Source organism: Penicillium griseofulvum (assembly GCF_001561935.1).
Source record: "Penicillium griseofulvum strain PG3 chromosome Unknown contig_79, whole genome shotgun sequence".
In the NCBI taxonomy this organism is placed as follows: domain Eukaryota; kingdom Fungi; phylum Ascomycota; class Eurotiomycetes; order Eurotiales; family Aspergillaceae; genus Penicillium; species Penicillium griseofulvum.
In genome coordinates, this window is record NW_024467420.1 from 232,773 (window position 1) to 247,589 (window position 14,817).

Consider the following 14,817-nt stretch of genomic DNA (forward strand, 5'->3'; position numbering starts at 1 on the left):
CCTCTTTTAATAAGTGTTCCTCCAATCAATGTGGTTCCTGGGGGCTGCAAATAACCTTTCACTGCGTACTGTGGAACCCAATGGCGCTCTGCACCTGGGCATTTTCCATTCTCTCCAAGGTTATCCGGAGATGACATCATGGAGATATCCAGCCTAGAATTAGGTGACATGATATACCCCACTCTCTCGATCAACTAGGCCTAATTTGGATCAAACAATAGAAGCGGTCAGTAAATAGCAGCAGATTAGTTCACCGCCTTCGTCGCTCTGCTCGGGCATCAACTGTAGTGATCCATCGACTTGTTTACATTCATTCCTCATCCTTTCGTTCTGACTCACTATGTGGGTAAGGTTCGTTCTTCTCCATGCTTTGTTTTTTCATTCTCTGTGATCATTGACCTGATCGTTATTTCGGTGACAACACCTTTGAATTCATTGTTCTTCCATTTGCTACCATCCAAACTTCAACACACGAACCCGTTACACATCTGTTACATCCATTTCATCTAGTCATCAATGCCCGGATCTGATTCTCCTGGTCTTTCAAATTGGGACTTCACTCCAGTGCATGACCTACTGCGGTCGCCCATTGATGGCTGCACTGCGAGATCTAGTCGCCACAATAAAGCTACAATCTCCTCGCTTGGTGAACAACAAGCCAAGGATGAACCCCATTGCACCACTAATGGTAGGCTTATGGATCTTATCTCTCAGCGGAGTAACCCAAAGCTTGGTGACTTTGGTTCTCTTTGGGAGCTGTTTGACGGGAGCTCACCCACTTTAAGGACCCCAGAGACCACCGAGTCTGAACTGGAGAAGGTTCAGCCATCCCTCGAAGAAGTGCTCTCTAGCTCGGCAGAAAATTCCGCCAAAAAGGTCTCCCTACCTGGCCCGTATGACGTTGAAACATCCGTCCCTGCTTCATCCGACCCCTCGCACACCAATGAGTCAAACTCTTTAGTCCTCAAGGATACCGCCACTTGCCGTATCTCCCATTCTTCTTATCGTCCAAACACCCAAGTTACAAGTATTCCTATCAATTATGAGGGTCGATCGTTCACTATCTTGACGCGGACCTCAGGCCATGAGCCTTCTAGAACAAGTGCCAATGCGGAATTTCTTGCTCCAACTTCTCCGGTGGCGATTGTCAAATCTAGAGTGGGTGATCCAAGTGATACTCCCACAGAATCCAAGACTCGATCTCGCGGCAAATATTGCCGACATGATACGCACAATAATCCAACCGCATCCGAGGAAAGTGCTGGACTAGACTCGGATGCAAGCATTGTGTTTGATCATCCCATTGCTCATAAACCTAGGCCCATTCTATTCGTCCCATCTCAAGTCAACACGACTGAAGCGAAGACTTACCCTTTGGATACCCCACCATCCTCATTTGATGACAATGACTGGAAACTGAATGCGACCGCGTTCCAAGGACTTGCTTCTGGTGGTACTAATGTGTGGTCTACCCAGCACGGACCGGCCGCGGAGCGGAGAGCGATGTTGATGACCAGACTCCTCGATCACTTCCCTGCATATGCCAGGATTGTGTCTCAAGTGGGAATGGCTTCAGATCCCAGTGATGATATTGACTCACGTCCTATTCATGTCTTCGTTGACATGTCAAATGTATGTTTCCATATCCCCTCTCCTCAACCCTGCTCAGACTAATTTCTCTCAGATCATCGTCGGATTTCACGATTCGGTAAAAGTCTCACGGAATATCCCTCTCTCAACCCGAATTCGCCGCATCCACATGTCCTTCGCCAACCTTGCACTGATCATGGAACGCGGCCGCGAGGCCGCCAAGAGAGTCTTGGTCGGCTCGGATCGCCTCCCTTCCGTCGAGGAAGCCGAGACACTCGGCTATGAAACGAATATCCTCGGACGTGTGCACAAAGTGAAGGTCACCTCACCCCACCGCAACTACAAGTTGCGGAAGAATCCAGGCTCCGGTTCCCAGGGAGCATTCAGCGGTCCTGAAACGGCCGCCGCCTCTGGGGAGCGATGGGTTGAGCAGGGTGTAGACGAAATTCTACACCTAAAGATCCTAGAGAGCATTTTGGACACGGCACACCCAGCCACAATTGTTTTGGCGACGGGTGATGCGGCAGCCGCCGAGTTCTCCGGCGGTTTTATGAAGATGGTCGAGCGCGGGCTACAACGCGGCTGGAATGTCGAGGTTGTCAGCTTTTCCCAGGGGACTAGCTACGCATACCGAAAGAAGGAATTTCGGGTTCGGTGGGGAGACCAGTTCAAGCTAATTGAACTGGACCCGTACCTGGAGGAGCTCTTTGAGTAAATGGTAAGACTTACCTTACCATTTCAATATTAAATGAAATGAAAACACCTATGTTAGCTATGACTCAAATTTCTTCTTTTGACTCGTAAATAAAAGTCGATTAATATGTAGTTTCGTATATTGAGTCAACACTCGTCAACACCCCGCCAAATCGCCAAACGTCATTGGGCGGAAAACATCCGCCCGCACTGTTGCCTCATGCACGTCTACACGTCTACCTAAACTAGTTCTCTATTCTGGAACTATATAGTCCCCTGTTAATCTGTGCTACTCTCCAGTATTGCTTGAATTTTATGGTATTGTTGAACTTCAAGCAAAAGAGGGACCGGGAGAAAAAATCCGCTTGAAGATTTTTGAATTTAAATTCGCTTTTACACAACTGAACCTCCTTTCAAAAAGAAGAAAAACAAAGAGATCAGAATCCTTCGTCTTACAGCAAATATCAACTTATCATGCCTCAATTCACAGAGCAAGAGTTCTTTGGCGGAGCCATTCGAGGCGTCGTGCCACAAGGCTGGATCGATTCAAGGTTAGTACACAATCCCCTTATGCATCAAATTCCCATTTTATTACTTCAATCCATTCCTCATCCCATGTCAGAATATCCCAATCAAAAAAAAGACCCCTAACTAACACCCAATCCCAGCACCCTTCGCGAGGTCCCCGACCACCAAGAGCTATGGCTCTCACCAACCACCCTTTCCAACTTAATCATTGAAATCAACCAGCGTGTTCCACAAGCCGAAGCTCTAAGCACCTATGCCACGCTCAACCACCAGCAACCCACCGCAGCCCCAGGCAGCGGCAGCGCAGCACCCGCAACCGCAGAAACAGTCGATCAAGCCGCAGCCCTGTACCACCTGCACGATCTCTGTGATGAAGGTGACACCATGCAGGTGATCAAATCGCCTACGCGCGTAGAAGTCCAGCTTGCTTCGTCCTCACCCACCCCCGCTTCCGCTATCAAGGCGTATCGCGGCGTTGTCTCCTTCACTACCCCGGTGCGTGGTAGCGGTGCTGGACGCGTCCCTGCATCTGCTGAAGGGTCTGCTGCTGGTGTTGCCGATGCCGGGGTGCTCGGTTCGCAGATGAATGGCGAGTCTAGTGGTTTGCCGCAGGTTTCCAGATTGACATGCCATTTCTTGCTTGTTAGACTTGAGGCGCAGGAGACGGATTTGTTGGTCTTCTTCAATGTACCTCATGAGGAGTTTGACAAGAATGGTGATCCTAGGGGTTTGTCTCTTGAAGAAGTTGTTGCTGAGGAGACTATTGGGGCTTTGGTTGGGAAATTGGAAATTTGTGATTGGGGTCTCTTCGTTTAAGCTTGTTCATATGGATTTGGATGATACATGTGTGGATTGGGATTAGGATTGGGATTGGGGTTTTATTGGAAGGATATAGCTGTAATAGCTGGGTTGGAATAGGGAAGTGCCATTTGCGCTTTGAAACAAGTAGATAGAAATAAACAGAATTGCAATATCATGTGCTTTAATTAGTCAATATGTACATAAAACGTGTATTGTGGTATAGTGCTATGTAGTAAGGTTCTATATATCTAGTCATTTATAGTCAGTGATTCTCATATATCCATCATTGGCATTGCAGTCCATTCTGTTTCTTTTCCGGACTCTTCGGAAACACATCGTTCACACTGACACACGAAACGGAAGGATTTTCGAAGATGCTCGCGACGAGAAGTAAGATCGGTATATTGTGTCAGGTCGAAGTACGAGATGCAGCATTCCTCGCCTGGAAAAATGTCACGGGACGCGGTAAAGACCATACGGCCTTTATCATCCGCTTTATGGATGATCTTATGGTGAATTAGCCTTACTTCCACAAATTTAAGAAAATGTCCACTTACATTTGGCAGACATGAGTGATTAGCGATTGCCGCAGTTGGATAAACAGCAGCAGCGAATTGCTCCCCTCTGTCGACAGGGGGGTTCGGCAGGGGGAAATGACCTGTTTCTCGTGGGTAAAGTCCAAATGAGTTTGCCTCTTCCTGACAAATGAGATGAAGAACACGATCTGCACTCATCTCATGCGGCAGAGCAGAACTGCTCCGAAGATACTTCTTCACAAGAGCAGACCAAGATCGGACCATGTCATGAGGCCAAGTATCCTCAGAGCCACAGAGCGATTCAATCCCACTCCAACCATGCTTCCAATGGCTTTCGGCAACCGTCCGCTCATTCAATTGGCAATGTCGCGCAGCAAGCAACCGAAGAATCACCCACAGCATGCCGAAATCATATTCACCCCGTTTGGACCGAATAGTCCCAGCATACCGTTTGAGCCAGGCGCATTCAAATTCATGTCGAAGACTATCGGCGTCACGGCATATGCTACCGCACCATGTCACATCCGGGATACAGGCATTCGGACATGATGTCCGGGTGTGGCAAGGAGCCGGTCGATTACATGCGGGATTGCTGCATATGAGATTGTCGTTTTGGGCGGGTTCGTCGACGACGGGGATGACTGCGTAGGGGGAATCCACGAGGAGACAGGCGCCTTTTGGGATGGGACCGGAGACGAGAAATTGGCGGCCTTTGATCGCGTCGGTGCTTTCGATTAAATGTGGGTGAATCCAATCGGGTGTCTGAATGGTTTCTTCTACGCGAATCCGGTCTGAGGGTTCTGTGGTGATATATACGAGAGACATCTTTAAGGTAGGATTTTAGACAAATTCTTTTTTTCATTCAAGAAACAACTTGTGGGTCTATTCTCTTAAATGTAAAAGGCTAGCGACTGCAAGTGATTGGGGTCCCACATGTGTATAGATTTGCTTGTTTTATTGGTCGATGAATTTTTAGTGGAGTAGTTTAATCAATCCACTTTGTAGAAGAGGTATATATTGCCGTAAGGGGTAAGCTAGGGATATGGATCTAGTTATTCTCTTGCTATCTAAAATCGAATTAGCAAGAGTTGACAATAAAGAAGGGAGTTTGAATACCTATGTCTGCATTTTGTGCAACAATAAAAGATAGTACTTCCTTCATCAGCGCTTCAAAGTTGCGCCTCAGTCCAGGTGGCTTTCCGATTCGAGTACTGAGGACATTCCATCTCCGTTATGGGACCATCACCAAGATCCTTTTGTGAGACAACCTGGGTTTTAGAAAGAAGTTTGGTCCGAAGCCTTGAAGGGAAATTGGTCGATGAAGATACTTGGACATCTGTAAGCATTGTATCTAAAGTTCAAAGTGTTACCAAGGGAATCATGCAAGGTTGCTCTATCGCTCACTTTTCGTAGATCTCCCACATAGATCACACAGAATCTGTTCTGCTGATGATATTGGAATAAGATGACCACAGTCCTCGCAAAATTGAACCATATCGGAAAGATGTATATGAGAGATGTATAGGCTGAAGGTAGTAAGGGAAGACCTATGACAACAAACCCCCTAATCTCTACATAGTCGCGGCGGTGTAGCCCTATCCTCCAAACTTCCAATTATCTTTCATATTCCGTTGGTCTTCACTTTCATATTTTCCTTCTCTTTGATGCACCATCTCAAATGCCCAAATATCCTCCAATATACATCCTCCGCCGCATTTTTTCCCACGATAGGATCAAGATGCCCGTACCCGTCGACTAGAAATCGGCGATAAAGTTTCTCACCAAATCGTCGTCGCAACAACTCATAGTCCTTGAGGGTAGTCTCGGGGTTGAATACTTGGTTATCCGTACCCGAGACAAACAAAATCGGTAACCCTTGCAACCGTTGCAAATTCTCAGCTGTCAGAAGAGGGCGTGAATCATTATCCATGCATATTCCCCGAGTTCCTATGCGAACTACTTGCTTCATAAGCTTTGTATGGGTCCCCGCGAAAAATTGGTGAACGTTGTCATGAAGACCCTTGTCAAGGTTCTCGTGGTTCCAGAGTAACCCAAAAGCGAAAGATGTCCGGCGGCACGCTGTAGACGTGCAGACGTCTCGCACGTGCCCAACAGGATAGAAACGAAGGAGGGTGTCGAGTAGTCGTTGAAAAATCACACTCTTGGCATTGCTGACAATTGGGAAGTAATTCCCAGCCAATAATTCGTATAACTGGATCAGCAGAGTCGTTCTTCCTTTGAGGGAGTTCCAATACCCAAAGACCTGGTTCATGAACACTGAGTTGGCGGTAATACCGAGAAGTTGGCTACTCAGGATGGTCCCATCCAGTAGTCCCATGGACAGAGCCACAGAGCCTTGGCAATGGGCTATCACATACGGCTTTTGTCGTTCTTGCTCACGGATGTATGCTATCGCAGCAGCAACATCAAGACGGCAGTCGAAGACGGTGCTTCTCTGAGCAACAGCGGGATCACAGCCCCAACGAGGAGTCAGTGCGTAACATCGGTGTCCACGCTGCGTGAAATACTCGACCATGTTGCAGCGCAAAAATGGCAGTGAATACAAATTGTGCATCGCGCGGATCCCGGTAACTCCAGGTAAAAGCAGGACTGGTGGAAGGTTGGAGTTGTGTTCCGGCTTGCCTGTCTTTTGTACAGGGATTGGATCATACATATCAAGATGTGTCTGTACGCCATCAATTGCGGTGATGTTGCACGATGTGGCAGGCGGCTGTTTTCGAGGAAGTTGTTTCAAACCGGCGGGTTTGGTTGGTGTCCGAGGGAAGCGAAGGTGGACGAAAGGGCGAAAGAAAAAGATACTAATATGGTACATAAAAGAAACTAGAAATCCCATCAGAGTCAAGATAAGACCAATATTGAAGTCCCTTGTCGTTCGAAATGTTCTCGTCTGCTTTTTGAAGTCTAGCAATGAGATATGAAGGGCACCTGCTCCAATATTTGTCCCGTCCAGTTGAGCGATATTGACGTTTAGGGTAGTCGTCGCTGCCCACGTCTTTCTGGCAGAGAATGATATGTTCGAGTTGATGAGCTTGTGGCCTTTCAGGCGGTACTGTGTGCCCTCTACCGAGAGGAGCATTAGTCTGTATGAAATGGCTGATGATTCGGCATTCTCTTCTATTGGCGTGAAAAAGTCTACCGTCCCATCAACAATCTTGAGCGTGGATTTAGATAATGCGTGGCAAGAAATCGTCCCAGTGCATATTCCTTGATATTGTAAATCTAGACATGTGAGCATTTGGCTGCTAGCTGATTCTCCTAGTTTCTTACCTTCTCGTCGGCAGATTTCGATTGTAAGAAACATCCGCATCGCACAGGATGAACCTTTTCCTACCTTCTCAGACAGCGCAAAGCTTTCGATATCTGACCCCATGCTGATGTACCCATGCATAGTTTCTGTAAATTGCCATCCTATAGACTGGGGTGCTTCTTTGGTACGATCCTGATGCTCTTGATAATCCCATGATACACTAGGCTTGCTGTAGGCATTCAAAGGCTGATTTTTAGTCTTGAGATCAATTGACAATCTAGACCTCTCGGCGAGTAGGTTGACGGATCGCTCAGAGAGGGCAGATATTGTGGCCAGTGGATTCACGCCTGTCAAAATTAGTACATAACAAAGCCATACAATCTTTCTTTTTCACGCACCTAGAGCTGTCGGGATGATAGATGCATCACAGCACACGAGACCTTTGTATACTTGGCTATCAGGGCCACTGAAGACCTCTCCTAAGTGATTTGTTACACCACAGCCCCCTGTTCCATCATTGCTCATGTTGGCTCCTCCAAGGAGATGAACTGTGATTTCCTCCTGGTGGCGAGCTTTGGCTATATTTAGCGTAGCTTTTTGGTGGCTTTTATTGGTACTTACCATAAAAGTACGAAAGCCCCATCATTGCTCCCGTGCGAGCAAAAAGCTCCTCGAACATCTTCTTTATCCATTTGAAATGCTCGGATCGTCCTTCTGCTGGTCCTCGCAAGCACAATTGATTATCCTTCAAGGTCAACGTTACCTCGTTGCTGTCATGAGACATCACAAGATAAGTTGAAGTCCGCTGAAGAGCTCCATTATATGCATATGGGCCAAGTAAGAGAGACTTGAGAGATGCGATGGTCTTTCTGGCTTCTTGGCGAGGATTCGAAAGACAACACCGCACCTGACTTTTTATGGTCTGCAGAGTGAGCATTATTTGGATCATTGGGTTGAAGATCTCGGGAATACAGCCATCTTGGATAACATATCCGGACAGGGGATTTTTCAGAGGATCAACGACTCGGTTATCTATAACGGCAGTGACGGTTGGTCCGGGTGGAGCACGTGAAGATTCATGGGCGATGCCGTTGATATTGGTACCCCCATTGTAACCTTTGAATCTGTAAATAAAATGTATTCAGATTTGTATCCTGGGGAAGTACGCACCAAATATCAAAAGGTCACCATTCCCAGAGAGATTTCTTCCAACGAGCGGTGACATATGGAGGCCATGCTGCTTTGACCGTAGCAAGACTCCAGTGGTTCCTAAAGCACCGGCCCCAAGGAAGCAAAATTCCTTCTATAATTGAAGTGAGTGAGTCAAGATGTCCATATCTCAGGTGTATTCACTACTTACCGCTTTAACCCAAAAGAGTTGTTCCTTGAACTGATCCCCAAACACCGATCTTCCACTTCCATGCCAGGCAAAGTGTATAGTATAACCTCCTCCGTCCATCTTTTCTACAAATTGAACTTCACATCCGCAAAATATCTCAGCTCCCCAATTCCATGCATCTGCAAGATATGTTGTCGCCACCGAGTTTTTTGAGCCATCATTGAGACCAGTACACTCATGGCCCGATTTTTTACTTGCATACATAGGGACACCGGTACTGTTGCGACCATTGTGAAAAAATATGGTCAATGGTACTCGATAAAAGTTTTCTTTCTCTCCAAGCCATCTCGATTCTTTTTGGAGATGCTCGAGTTTGGTTGGGGTTGAATTATCCGGATATGTGGAAGGTTGCAACATTGTTTCGGCGCGTGTATAGTCTGCATTGGTTATTTATGAAATGTGCTTCGCCATATGCATATTTGACTCACATTCGTCGAGTATAGATGGCTCGTTCCTGATCTCTGAGGGCCATGGGCTCATCTCCAGTGTTCTTTCGTCCGCTTTCAGGAAGACTCCAGCATTGATCAATGAAGTTCCCCCAAGTCCTATGATTCCAATCAAAAGAAGTTGAATTTTTCCTATTCATACGGAAATATATGAGGTGTCACGTACCATGAGCAGCAAAAGAGTGCTGTCCATCTCCCAAAACTAGTTGAAAAAGCCGCGTAGGGTCCCCAGGCGACATCCATTTTGAGATAAAGGAATTCTTTGCAGAACTCCCCGAGATACTCACATCTCTTAGACACTGAGAAAACGTATGTGGAAATGAACCAGCTACGAGAATGTTAGCGGTGTTCTTAACTGAAGGCTCTCAATCCGTACATCTTCTTTCCCAACCAAGCTCTAGCACGGCGACACTCTTCCCTGCGCGAGCCATTCGACTTGCCGCTACTCCAGCTCCATAGCCAGATCCTACAACAACAACATCATATTCTGATCTCATTGACCCGAAGGGACGACTCAAAGTCGGATAATTGTCCGTTTTGTCTGTGAAGATTGACATTGTTCTGAGTACTTGAATCTTTAGGGCATAGAAAGCTAAAAGACGTATCCACAGGGAGATATAAGGCACATAAGCAAGCACCAAGATTCTAATAAGCAAGGGCTGAGTTGTCCTTCTGCACCTCGGGATAAAGCGGGCTGCAAGTAGAAGAAATTGCTGTTCCCCACGCCGATCCTTCGGTTGAAAGTTGTATGCCTAACTGTCGATAGCTAAAGTTCTTCGCTAGATCAGCCGCTTCTTTATATTGAGGGTCCACTATTATGGAACTTTGCTCTATCACTGGCTGCAGATACGAGAAAGCTCAGTCATTTTTTTTTCGCTATCAAACAACTGGTCCCCGGACTGATAGAATGGGGTGGTACCCGAAGCAAGATTATCAACATACTAATGCACAGCTCCAAAAGAGCCCTGGAGGCAGTCGTAGTTCTAAATCTGGACAACCGCTTATTCGAATACCTCGTATAGCCTTATCTTCATATACATCCGCCTTCTGTATAAATTATCCAAGCCTATGGTATTTCGTCTTTGCCTAGAAATATACATATGCATCTGGTCTGCATTCCGTGTCATTCATTGGTCTCATGATCGGAAAACTCAAAAGTACTTCCAAGCTTAGATGAGACTTATATGAGCTATCCCTTTTTGCTAGAACTAGAAAGATACTAAGGTCTTTCAATATAATCATGTGCGAAATATGAAGTTTTCTTATGCCCATGTGTTAGTGTAAAATAGAATAACCTGAAACGTGGAATTCATATCTACACTGGACACTCCGAAGTAACCTTGTATTACCTTGGCACTTCAGTCAGAAGATGCAAAGGCATTGGCTACATTCCTGTTTGAACTGTATTAATTTGAAGCTTTCGTTATGAAATCGGTAGCTGTGCGGAAAAGGTCTGGTGCCAAGTAGGGGGTAGTACGATATGCCTCGGTGTTTTAGGAGACTTGGAACTATTTCAGAAAAGTCAATCAACATAGACGTTCATGTGTTTATATTGGACTCATTGATAAACACATTGTCATACTCAAGTATTTACAATTACATATAACTGATCCGAAATTCAACTGACATGGCCAGAAATTCACGTGTCCATTAGATTGGGCTCATTGATAAACCCACCGATCAATTCAAATATTTACAATCGTCGCCGGTCCATTAGATATCAAGGATCAATAACCACAATCTCCTTCTCATCGGCCATCACCTTTACAACAGGCCTCTTCGGTGCAGCCCTCGGCACCGGCTTGATTTGCTCTAGACCGCCCCTGCAACGGCCACAGAACTGACGCTTTGTGTCAACACTTTTTGAGTGTCGCCCGACCTTAAAATCGCAGTCCTGGGCCTTGCAGGCCCAGATATATTTGTGGTTGATCTCATAGGAGTGTTTAGTCGTGACCTTGACTCGGCCCCCGTAGATAGGATGGCCCTCCAGTGCTCGTACACATCGGTCGCCCCATTGCTTGAAGCTGACACCGTGCTGCTGCGTGCCCTTACCCCTGTTTTTAGTGATCATCATATCGAGGAGGTGGCAGTACTCGTGTGTCATAGTGCTGAGGATCTTGTCCTCGGTATCCAGGACTTTCTCTGAGAGCTCAATGGTGGCATAATGACGCTGTTTCTCGGTGTCGTCCACGCCCGCTGCTCCTTTCGAGAACCTATCTGTACGTACGGTTGCCCGACCGGCAGTGTTTCTGAAATTTTTTGTCCAGATAATTTTAATGCCACCGGTTTCCTTGGTCATGCTAGAAATTTGGCTGTCGAAAGCACTGTCAAGATGCCGGAGGAACTCTTCGGCAAAGCCGATTTTCTTTTGGTTGAATTCGGCTACTTGGGCTCGAATCTCGCGTTTGCGCGCCGCCTCAGCCCTTTTCAGGGCCCTTGTAGTGCTGGGAATACCCATACCCGGCGAGGGGTCAACTGATGTGATAGAGGGATTGAGAGAAAAGTGAGAGTTTGGGCGGGACGGTGTCAATGGTGGTTGTTTTGTGTGGCTTGGGTAAAGTTTCGATGGCAGTTCATCCATCAGTTCTGAGCTGCGAGGAGTAGTTAGTACGAATAATTGCTGAGAGGCCAATAGTTCACATAAATTCCCACTATGTGTTACTTACTTGGATTGCTCTGGATATGTTTGCGGTATTGACTCACTGTCGCTGTCAAGCTGAAGATCCTCAAGGTGTTGGATGAGGTTGTGGGAGTTGTGGATGTTGAAATGAAGAGGACCGCTTGAATCAGCCTGTGGCTTGGGTATCTCTGCTCTACGGACAGGGGATGTAGAATTGAAACTGGTTGCAAGATTTGATGCGCAGTCTTCAGGTGCTGAGGCGACTGCCTTTGATTTCTCAATTGATCGGTCCAGCTCTGTCGCCAACTTCGTCACTTCCATTGATGGTTCTTCATCTGCAGTGATGTTTGATTCTGCTTCCGATACTGGTCTCCTTCCACGCAGAAGTCTTTTTCTTGGTGACCTGACAGGCGACGGAGCCGGGCTAGGTTCATCTTCTGTGTTGGCTGTCTCGGAATCCGATGTCTCAAAGAAGCTAGGCTCATCATTGTCACTGACAATAAACCCGTCTAGTGAGTCAGAGCTATCTTCTTCTTCAAAGCTGCCTTCTGGCTCCTCTTGTTCTTCTTGGCGGCTAATCGCTGGTTGTGTCGCGGCGAGATAATCCATCCTACTTCTCGTAGGAGCCTGTGAGGCATTCGGTCTTGTTGGTGTTAGATCGGGAGTTCGATATCCATCCGTGGTATATTCTGGCATGTCGTTCTCCTTGTCATAATCTTCCGTCTCCCTTCGGATGGCTGGACGTGGTCTCCGCTTTGCTGGTAGGAGTAACGAGTTCACACGTGCAAGGCCCAGTGTTCTTTGTTTTTGCTGCTTTCCGGTTGACCTGTGTTGTCCAAATTCACTTTCCGATGCCGAATCGCATTCGGAGAATATATTAAATGATCCACTTGAGCTCTTTGCTTGCCGTTGCGACTGGCTTGGTGGCTTGGTGGGCATGGTCTGCTTGGCTGTGTTTCTTGAATTGAAACATGACTCTCTAGACAGCGGACTGTTGTGGGATGCCCCTAGGGTACGTGTGCCAGTCTCTTTGTGTGGGATGTTTTTGACGAGGGGGTTGGCTGTGTTGATTCTTGCCATGGTCGTGATGTTTGTTATAATAGCAATACACAGCCGTGGGTTTAAATCGGCCAACAAGACCCTGTGGTCGCTGGCGAGAACGATCTCTCTTCGGTGCTGGAGGCGGGGATTTTCGTTGTTCTTTTAAGGTTGGTCCCATGTTGCCCCAGCTGTTGAGCTGTCAACGGACACGTTGGCACGGCAACGTGCAGCTCAACTTGCAGCTCAACTACATGTAACACCATCGTAGGCTTGCAAGGTGTAACCTGGTGAAAGGCCGTTCGTGCAAGGCCTAAAATAAATATTACAGCAGCCCAGTGGAACCGTCAGGCCAACCTTAGAATGGTCCTGTGTTGACAAACACGCAGACTTCCAGGGCTGCCAAGATATTCCTTGTCATATCAACCTACATTTGTTTACACGTGCGGGGGGGGGGGTTGATTTTTTTTTTTCAAAAAAAAGGGATAAGTACGTATTAATAGATTGTGTCATATGGGAAAGGGAAAAAAATAGGATTGTTATATAATAATATATCGGGCCCAAGCAGAGATATATATAATTGACGCCAACACATTGACAGAACCACCTAAACAATAAACCCAGGCAAACTACTAATACACTTGAATATGCTGACCTCTTATATATGTTGGCACCAAAGGTGGTAAGTGCTGTGAGGTTAGGGACATCAGGTACAACTCAACCATGCAATAGATAAACGTACTCTATATAGAATTCTATACTGTATGAATGTATGCCTTCCAAGGTTGTACACACTCAGACTACGAATCAATATACCTAACAAGGGATTTATTGCAGGGCCTGGGGGCTTCCAAGGTTGGAACCGAGCCTCTAATGTAATCTACATAATTAGTAGTAAATAAACACAAAAACAAACTTATAAGTATCGCCTATACTCTAGGTCGAGACCCAGAGCTGCGCACCAAACAATAGCACTGAGGAAGCCATACATAATCTGTAAATGATGCGATTTGATATAGACGGAATACCTTGCAAGTATGCGTAGACATTAGGAAGAGAGAAAGAAGAGAAAAAAACAAGAATCGAAAAAAAAAACAAGCCTCTATGACGCCCTGTCATAACCGGGATAAAGAGCACATAATGTCCGGAGAGTGTCTAATATGAAGATGGTGCATAGACCTGTGGATCTCAGGCACCGCAACCGGACCTCCTTGCTGCATATCGTTTTCCTGGCGAAGCAGCCGTACAGCGTCACTCGGAATGGATGTACTTTTGAAGCGTGTCGATCCCAAATGGAGAATCTACCGTTGACGTTTTACCGCTTAGCTTGTATAGAAGTTGGAACAACACCCGGTAGAGGAGAGTGACGTTGGTCAAGGCCATTCCGTCGCTATGCTGATGAAGATCAGCGCCCCCTTGCCTCCCAGCAAATAGCGGAGATTATCTGCTTTGCTTGTGGTACGAATCTGGAATCTGATCTGTGAGTGAATTACGGATCTGGGTATAATCTACGACTGGCCGATTGGCCGCTTAAAGAATTCGAGCACGTTAATAATATCAACCATTGAGCCTGCTAGCTCTTATCTCTCATAGAGCTTAGGTAGATAGTCATATATAATAGACTCCCTAGTTATGATACTAATCATCTATATAGCGTAGTGTTATAGTAAATATTTCTAGCTAACTTAGTATTATTAGCCGCCTAGGTCCTCATAAGTGTTATCTTTTTATCTGCGAACCATTTCATTGTTTTTGTGATAGCTATTTACTATCCATCGAGGGTAACTATTATTAGAATAACACGTGGAGATGTTACCAATCAAGGTTATAGTACATAGAAGAGTCGTTTGCGCGAATTAAGCCATTTTCAGCCATTTTTTGCCGTTGATCTATGAAAT

General features: G+C 46.3%; 5 protein-coding genes across 5 annotated transcripts; 2 read left to right on the plus strand and 3 right to left on the minus strand.

The window, feature by feature from the left end:
* Positions 1 to 516: 516 nt before the first annotated feature.
* On the plus strand, positions 517 to 2,305 carry PGRI_000780 (NYN domain-containing protein; the record flags this gene model as incomplete). Its single annotated transcript, XM_040787791.1, has 2 exons — positions 517 to 1,632; positions 1,685 to 2,305. 2 exons carry the CDS (start codon positions 517 to 519, stop codon positions 2,303 to 2,305), a joined length of 1,737 nt encoding a protein of 578 aa, XP_040651563.1.
* A 452-nt stretch (positions 2,306 to 2,757) lies between these two features.
* On the plus strand, positions 2,758 to 3,627 carry mog1 (Ran GTPase-binding protein MOG1; the record flags this gene model as incomplete). Its single annotated transcript, XM_040787792.1, has 2 exons — positions 2,758 to 2,834; positions 2,952 to 3,627. The coding sequence occupies 2 exons, from the start codon at positions 2,758 to 2,760 to the stop codon at positions 3,625 to 3,627; spliced, it is 753 nt and encodes a 250-aa protein (XP_040651564.1).
* Positions 3,628 to 3,884: 257 nt separating this feature from the next.
* On the minus strand, positions 3,885 to 4,973 carry PGRI_000800 (SET domain-containing protein; the record flags this gene model as incomplete). Its single annotated transcript, XM_040787793.1, has 2 exons — positions 3,885 to 4,118; positions 4,170 to 4,973. The coding sequence occupies 2 exons, from the start codon at positions 4,971 to 4,973 to the stop codon at positions 3,885 to 3,887; spliced, it is 1,038 nt and encodes a 345-aa protein (XP_040651565.1).
* Positions 4,974 to 5,769: 796 nt separating this feature from the next.
* PGRI_000810 (uncharacterized protein) lies at positions 5,770 to 9,818 on the minus strand (the record flags this gene model as incomplete). The annotated part of the gene is made up of 9 exons (XM_040787794.1): positions 5,770 to 7,229; positions 7,437 to 7,763; positions 7,815 to 7,988; positions 8,038 to 8,532; positions 8,587 to 8,719; positions 8,777 to 9,192; positions 9,244 to 9,360; positions 9,428 to 9,589; positions 9,638 to 9,818. 9 exons carry the CDS (start codon positions 9,816 to 9,818, stop codon positions 5,770 to 5,772), a joined length of 3,465 nt encoding a protein of 1,154 aa, XP_040651566.1.
* A 1,163-nt stretch (positions 9,819 to 10,981) lies between these two features.
* PGRI_000820 (uncharacterized protein) lies at positions 10,982 to 12,820 on the minus strand (the record flags this gene model as incomplete). Its single annotated transcript, XM_040787795.1, has 2 exons — positions 10,982 to 11,852; positions 11,928 to 12,820. 2 exons carry the CDS (start codon positions 12,818 to 12,820, stop codon positions 10,982 to 10,984), a joined length of 1,764 nt encoding a protein of 587 aa, XP_040651567.1.
* Positions 12,821 to 14,817: the final 1,997 nt, after the last annotated feature.